At 34.8% G+C, this 8343-nt stretch overlaps 2 protein-coding genes across 2 annotated transcripts; both read left to right on the top strand.

The window, feature by feature from the left end:
* The first annotated feature begins 797 nt into the window (after nucleotides 1-797).
* Nucleotides 798-1756, top strand: LOC102397416 (olfactory receptor 8U9-like). Its single transcript, XM_025265844.3, is given in 2 exon segments — nucleotides 798-1128; nucleotides 1131-1756. Coding segments are annotated over 2 exon segments (957 nt in total).
* Nucleotides 1757-4940: 3184 nt separating this feature from the next.
* LOC102393820 (olfactory receptor 5AL1-like) lies at nucleotides 4941-5891 on the top strand. Its single transcript, XM_006080778.3, has one exon. The coding sequence runs from the start codon at nucleotides 4941-4943 to the stop codon at nucleotides 5889-5891; it is 951 nt and encodes a 316-aa protein (XP_006080840.3).
* The last annotated feature ends 2452 nt before the right edge of the window (nucleotides 5892-8343 follow it).

Genomic DNA, 8343 nt, shown 5'->3' with positions numbered 1-8343 from the left:
ACAGAGGAGTAGCCCTGGTCACTGCAAGCTGAGAATGCCTGAGTGCACTGAGGAAGACCAGGGCAGTCAAATAAAAAAATATATATTTTTTATAATATAAGTTTTTATATTATAATTTATTATATATATATATATATATATATATATATATATATATATATTATTTGACTGCCCTGGTCTTCCTCAGTGCACTCATAAAATAACAAACAACCCATGAGGCAGCTATAGTCCTTAATGAAGTTGCCCATTTCCAGCATTTGCATTATTAACACATTTGTGAAGATTATGTAGCAATCAATGGTGGCCTCCCTGCAATAAGTACTGAGTATAGAATAGATGGATAGAGCATGCTGTTCATTGCTCTGTCAGGACTGCAACAATGTGGGGTTTGTATCACATATGCAAGTCTGTCAGAGTGATGTCACTGCAGGGGGCTCATTTTCCTTTATATTATTAATGTTAGGATATTTTTGATAAAAGCAATAGCTTTAATGTTTTGAAAAAATAATGTTAAATTTTAAACAGCATAAGAGCTTTGAGCAAAGAGTCAGTGTGGACTGAATCCTATCTACAGCTGTTAATTTCATAAAATGTACTTATTTGGGGGAGATAAATATGTCTCTCCTATAAAACATCTCCATCTACTCTTTGTCCCATTGCCAGGCTCAAGGATGCTAGCACTTTCACTGTTAGCATTTTCATCTTGATAATACCAATTGCTTTAAAGGATATTAAGACTTGAATTTGATTAAGTTGGATTTCATTATCCCCTCTTCATCCAGACATAGTGAAGACACATGATCCAGATGAACTGCACCCAGGTGACAGAATTTACTCTCTTGGGCCTCACAGATTGTCAGGAGTTGAAGATGCCCCTCTTTGTCCTGTTCTTATCCATCTACCTCTTCACAGTAGCAGGCAACCTGGGTCTGATCCTAGTCATCAGAACAGACTAAAGACTCCACACACCAATGTACTTCTTCCTTAGTAACTTGGCTTTTGTTGATTTCTGTTATTCTTCTGTCATTACACCCAAAATACTGGGGAATTTCTTGTACAAACAAAATGTTATCCCTTTCAATGGATGTGCTGCCCAGCTGGGCTGTTTCCTGGCCTTCATGACTGCTAGTGTTTGCTGCTGGCTTCCATGGCCTATGACCGGTATGTGGCCATCTGTAACCCTCTGCTCTATATGGTCATAATGTCCCCAGGAATCTGCGTTCAGCTTGTGGTTGCCCCCTATGGCTACAGCTTCCTGGTTGCCCTATTTCATACCATCCTCACCTTTCGCCTCTCCTACTGCCATTCCAACCTCATCAATCATTTATATTGCAATGACATGCCTCTTATCAGGCTTGCTAGCTCAGATACTCACTCCAAGCAGCTATGGACTTTTGCCTGTGCTGGTCTCAGGTTCATTTCTTCCTTTCTTGTTGTCTTTGTCTCCTACATGTACATTATTTCTGCCATCCTGAAGATGCACTCCGCTGAAGGCAGACGCAAGGCTTTTTCCACCTGTGGCTCCCACATGCTGGCAGTCACCATATTCTATGGGACCCTCATCTTTATGTACTTACAGCCAAGTTCTCATCATTCCCTTGACACAGATAAGATGGCCTCTGTCTTCTATACAGTGATCATTCCCATGTTGAACCCTTTAATCTACAGTCTTAGGAATAAGGAAGTGAAAGATGCCCTGATAAAAGTCATCATGAATAGAAACCAGGCTTTTATGTTCATGAAATTAAGAAAGTGACTTAAATGAATAAAAACAGAATTTTCTTCACAGTCTGATTTTTTTCTCTTAAGCTACCAAAATGCCTACTCTTAATACTGGATTTCTACATGTATGTTCATTGTGCAATAAAATTTTCTAAAGATTTTCACTTAGAATGAGATTTCAGATATAAAAGTGCCCATTAGAATTTTTTGCCAATTCTCTCATTTTCAAATGAAATTATATTAAAAAATAATTATTTGCTCCATAAGAATTTATACCAATGTTTTTTATTTCTCAAATGAATAATTGCATTGAATAATTGCATGAATAATTCAATCGACTTGAACTGTGTGTGGGCTTCCTGTAGCTTATTTGTCAATTAAATAAGGACAGCATTAAAAAATTTTAAGTGTTCTAAAATATTGAATACACAAAAGAGTAATAATAAATCATAAGCATTTGCACAAACCATTATCTGGGTATATAACTAGTTATAGGACAAAGGTTTCACCTTTCCACCACTTTAAAATCCCTGGTTCAGGATTCTCCAGTTCCATTAATCATATCCCATATGAAGAGCAAAGATGCACATGTACTTCTTTCCCTGATTTGCTAGTTTCTTTGAAAAATATAACATTATAAAACTGTTCCATAATTTTAAATTAATGAATGAATTAATAAAACTGCTCCATATTTATACATTTAACAAATTGCCTTTATTTATTTATTTTTTTTAAATTGTCTTTGTTCAGAAGAATAATACATCTGAAGTTTACCTTAGTCACTGATTTAACATGGCCTGGCATCTGGTCTGGTTTCTGAAGACTAATTTTTTAATTTAATTTTATTTTATTTTTTAACTTTACAATATTGTATTGGTTTTGCCACACATCAAAATGAATCCGCCACAGGTATACATGTGTTCCCCATCCTGAACCCTCCTCCCTCCTCTCTGAAGACTAATTTTTAAGTGAACTTCTTTTTTTAAGGCCTATGAGATCTTGTTATATTTTTTCAAGTTATCTAAAAAAGGTGTAACTCAAGAATGGAATCCCAGGGGTATCATATATTCTAAATTAATATACACAAAATAATTGAAACGTCATAGATCATTTTCCAGTAGCAAGGATCCTATGCAATTATACTGGGCAGATCTCAGGTAAGTTGGCCATCACTGGATAAGGTGTAGTTTATAATGTGATGAGCACACTAGGCCATGCAGTCTAGCTTGGAAAAGAACACGTCTTGTAGTCAAAGGATCGACTTGAACTGTGTGTGGGCTTCCTGTAGCTTATTTGTCAATTAAATAAGGACAGCATTAAAAAATTTGGAGTGTTCTAAAATATTGAATACACAAAAGAGTAATAATAAATCATAAGCATTTGCACATCATCTCTCTTGCTAAAGAACCTGAATTCTAGTCCCAACTATACTATACTTGAGAGTCCAATTTATAAATGAGGATTAACGTTCACAACAGATAACTGTGATATAAATAGATAGATATAGATATACAGGTATGCATATATAATTTCAGATAAGTGTAATGATAATTGAACAGTTTGCAATTACACAGAAAATGGTTTTGAGTTTGTAATTTGCATATCATTTTAATATATATTAATGAATGTATATAGTATATGTGTGTGTGTGTGTTCAGTTGCTGTTATGTCTGACTCTTTGCAACCCAATGGACAGTAGCCCACCAGGCTGCTCTGTCCATGGAACTGTCCCGGCAAGAGTACAGGAGTGTGTTGTCATTTCCTACTCCAGTGGATCTTCCTGACCAAAAAATCGAATCTGTATCTGCTGCATCTCCTGAGTTGGCAGGCAGATTCTTTATCACTAGCACCACCTGTGAAGACCATATGTGTGAGTGTGTGTGTGTGTGTGTGTGTGTGTGTGTGTGTGCATGTGTGTATGCCATTTGAATGTTTGATGAAACATAACCAGAGAAAGGAAATAGGGTATATATTTTGGTGAATCATAGAGATACAGGGTTGACTTAATCTACAGTTCTCAAAAGTTTCTTTTTTTTGTCTTTCTTTAAACACATTTATCCACTATTTGAACATTTCAGTGGTTCCTGCAGCAAATTTTGAGTCTCTATTCTGTATACTCAAAGCCTGTCATTAATGTCTTTGAATTCACACTGTCCTGTCTTGGCAAGATGGAGCTTTTACCATGACACAGCTCTTCAATTAAAGAGCATAGATTCCTTGGTGTCTGAAAGCCCGAATCTGAATACTAGGTCTGACCTTTGAGGAGTCAAAATATCTCAGACACTTATGTACACCTCCATCTCTTCAACACTGTGAAGGTGAAACGAATAGCAAACTCTAAATCTATTGTCCTGAGACCAAGACTATAGATGAATTTCTTTTCTAAATGTCATTCTACCAAAAATAATGTTAAACTATGAATTTATTTGACTTAAACATAAATAACATGAATATATAAGATGAATATAGTAATTTAATATTGCTAAGCTCAATATTAAATTAAGCTTTATGTTTAAATATTTTGTTTATCATATGAAGTGGAATTCTGAAAACTATGTTTTCACTTTTCTTTGAAGTTTCACATTTTTGTGAAAATTATGTTATAATTCTCATTACATAGCATTCTTCTACCTATTGTAATAGAAGACATTGTCACAATCATAAAAAAAAATCCAATATCATCTTTTCACTAAACATATTGGTTTAGATACACTTTCATACTTTATACATAACTATATTACATAACTATATTTTACCTTTTCTTTCATTGCATTGGCTAGCACATTAAGAATAATATTTAGTAAGAGTCATGATTGTCTTAATTCTAGTTGAAATGCCTTGTGTTTCATCTTAATATATTACTCTTAATATATTCATGGCCATCTCTTTAACTCTTGAAATATTTATCCTGCTATACTACCTATGATGCTGGAATTTTGTATACATGGTATCCTATATTTTAATTCAAGATATTCTGTCTTCCTTAACAAATATCCTGTCTACTGATTGTGTTGGAATTCCTGCCTGCAGCAAGTCCCTTCAAATCCAAAGCAGGCAGCACTGAAATCTGAGAATGGCCTGTTGACCAGTGAGGATTTTTCTCTCCAATATGGTCACCATAAAATATACATGAGCCAATTCCTTAATCCACAACGTGAAAGAGTACCTGCGATGGATGTTCTGCAGATAACAGTATGATATGCGTCTATATACAATTCATGGCCAAACACAATAATTCAGAAGTAACTGAATTCATCCTCTTGGGACTCACAGACAATCCTGAGCTTCAAGCCCTTCTTTTTGGGATCTTTTTAGTGATCTACTTAATTAGTGTCATGGGTAATCTTGGATTAATCATGCTAATTTGTGTCAGTCCTCAGCTTCATACAGCTATGTATTATTTCCTTAGCCACCTAGCTTTTGTTGATTTTTGCTATACCTACTCGGTCACTCCTAACACTCTGGTGAACTTCCTCCAAGAAACTAAAAGAATATCCTTACCTGCTTGTGCCATTCAGTTGTTTTGCTTTATCATGTTTGTGGTGTGTGAGTTGTATATGCTCTCAGTCATGGCTTATGACAGGTATGTGGCCATTTGTAATCCTTTACTCTATACCATTGTCGTGAACAAAAAGGTCTGTATTCAGATGGTGCTTAGCACATATCTGTATAGCTTTTCTGTGGGACTCCTACAAGCAACTCTTACATTCCACTTATCTTTCTGTCATTCAAACATAATAAATCACTTCTACTGTGACGATGTCCCCTTGGTTGCCCTGGCCTGTCATGAAACCCATCACAAATATATCAAAAAGTTTTTATTGTTCACACTTGCTGGGTTCAATATCTTTTTCTCTCTTTTTATTGTCCTTGTCTCCTATGTATTCATTCTATTTGCCATTCTAAGGATTAAATCAGCTGAAGGCAGAAAAAAGGCATTTTCTACTTGCGCTTCCCACTTGACTTCCATCACTATATTTTATGGAACGATCATCTTCATGTATATGCAACCAGAAAGAAGCCATTCCTTGCATACTGATAAAATATCTTCTGTATTCTATATAGTGGTAATTCCCATGCTAAATCCTCTCATATACAGCCTGAGGAACAAGGAAGTAAAAAATGCTTTGAAGAGAACTATGGAAAAAGTGTATTCTAATATAATATAAGTGATCCATGCTTTAACTGAAAGCCTTCACATTTAGGAGCCCCCGCCCCCCAAAAAAAGCAAATAAGCAAAAAACAAATAGTTTTTCTGCATGATCATGCCTTTAGTAACATGCTTTCTAACACTGCAATATTTAAAAAGTGAAAGTGGTAGTGTTGTCTCATCCTGTCCGACTCTTTGCGACCCATGGACTGTAACCCACCAGGCTCCTCTGCCCAAGGAATCCTCCAGGCAAGAAGACTGGAGTGAGTTCCATTCCCTTCTCCTGTGGATCTTCCTGACACAGGGATGGAGCCAATCTCCTGCATTGCTGGCAGATTCTTTACCATCTGAGCCACCAAGTGAAAGTTAATACAGAAGATACATTTAGTTTCTAATTTTATTTTTATTATTTTGTAAATTATAACTTCTGATAATGTTGAATATGCATTGGAAAGACTGATGCTGAAGCTGAACCTCCAATATTTTGGTCAACTGATGTGAAGAGCTAATTCACTGGAAAAGACCCTGATGCTTGTAAAGATTGAAGGCAGTAAGAGAAGAGAACAACAGAGGATGAGATGGTTGGATGGCATTCTCAATTCAATGGATGTGAGTCTGAGCAAACTCCAGGAGATAAGGAAGGACAGGGAAGCATAGAGTGCTATAGTCTACTATAATATAAGTCTATATATAGTCTACTATAATATAAGTCTACTATAGTGCTATAGTCTACTATAATATAAGTCTATATAAGACTATAATATAATATAGTCTACTATAATATAATATAATATGGGGTTGCAAAGGTTGTACATGGTTAGTGATTGAACTACAACAGCAATATTGAAAGATATGAGTCTGAAATAAGTTCAGTTGCAAATAGTGGGTTGAATTTTCTTTTGTAGATCACTTAAAATCTCTCTCTTTTTTTCATAGTGGAATTTTGACTTGAATGCTTCAATTCATAAATTTTACATGATAAAAATCATATTGTCTTTAGATTACTAAAGCAGCTTTCAATTAATAGTATGATATAAAATACACTCATGCACACACACACACATATACACACACACAGAGTAAGAAGAATCTGAAAAGAACTGTTGATTCTAAAACTCTAACATGGACACTGATATCAACACTGACAGAAAATCTAACTTAAAAAGACTGAAACAGTAACTTGAATTTTAACAAGGGAAGCATGTCCTTCTGCAAAGAGTAAGGTCTACAGATCCAATAATATAGTTAATTTGCTGATTTTTACTGAAGTTATTTGGTCTTTGAAGAATGTCCTTGCTTTGAGTAACATACACCTATGACCATATGAAGACAATTACACTGAACATATAAACTGCCTTGGAGAATATAATTATTTTAACAAGACTAATGAGCAGAATATATATTTTCATTTACTTTGTCTTTAATTTTATTCATAAATGTCATTGATTTCTGAGAAAATTCTTTGGCTAGATTTATTCCCAGATATTTTATTCTTTTTATTCAATTGTTAATGAGATTGTTTTCTTAATTCCTATGATGATTCATTATCACTATATAGAAATATAACAGATTTTTATTTATTAAATTTGTGTCCATCAATTTTATTCATTGGTGAGTTCTATCAGTTTTTTGGTGACCTGTTGGAATGTTTTATACAGAAAATCATATCCTCTGCCACTGTTCCTTTCAAAAGAAGATATTTCATTGAAGGTTTTTGCATCTATGTCCATCATGGATATTAACCTGTAATTATCTCTTTTGGTAGTGTCTTATCTGGTTTTGGTATCAAGGCCATAACTGCCTTGTAAAATGAGGTTTCAGGGAAATGCAAATTAAAGCCACAATGAGATATTACCTCACATCTGTCAGAATGACTATTACCAAAAATGTAACAAAGAACAAATGCTGCCAATAAAATAGAGAGGACACCCTTGTGCACTGTTGATACAGCAACTACGGAAAAGAGTAGGAGACTCCTCAAGAAACTAATAGTAGATATCATGTGATCAGAACTTCATTTCTGGGTATTGTTCTAAAGGAAACAAAACAGTAATTTGAAAAGATATATACACCTTTATGTTCACTGCAGAATTATTTACAATAACCGATTTATGAAAGTATCATAAATATCCATCAAAGAAAATGGAATTTTACTCAGCCATTAAAAGAAAAAGAATGACATCCTGTCATTTGTGATAACGTGGGTTAACCTAGGGGGTATTATGCTACGTGAAATGTCAGATGGAAAGAGACAAATACCGTACAATTCAACCGGCATGTGAAATCTAAAGAAACACATAGTAAAACAGAGAATAAGAAGTTTCTTGACGAAAGTGGAGTGGGGAGATGTGTGAACAAGGTGAGAGACCTTAAGAAGAACAATCCTCCAGTCACAAAATGAATGAGTCTCTGTGTGAAATGCAGCCATCGTGGGGCATATAATCCATTGCACTGCAACTCAAGCGTATGGT

This window comes from Bubalus bubalis, chromosome 16 (assembly GCF_019923935.1).
Source record: "Bubalus bubalis isolate 160015118507 breed Murrah chromosome 16, NDDB_SH_1, whole genome shotgun sequence".
In the NCBI taxonomy this organism is placed as follows: domain Eukaryota; kingdom Metazoa; phylum Chordata; class Mammalia; order Artiodactyla; family Bovidae; genus Bubalus; species Bubalus bubalis.
The sequence above is the reverse complement of the archived record's forward strand: the minus strand, read 5'-3'. Positions and strand labels throughout refer to the sequence as shown.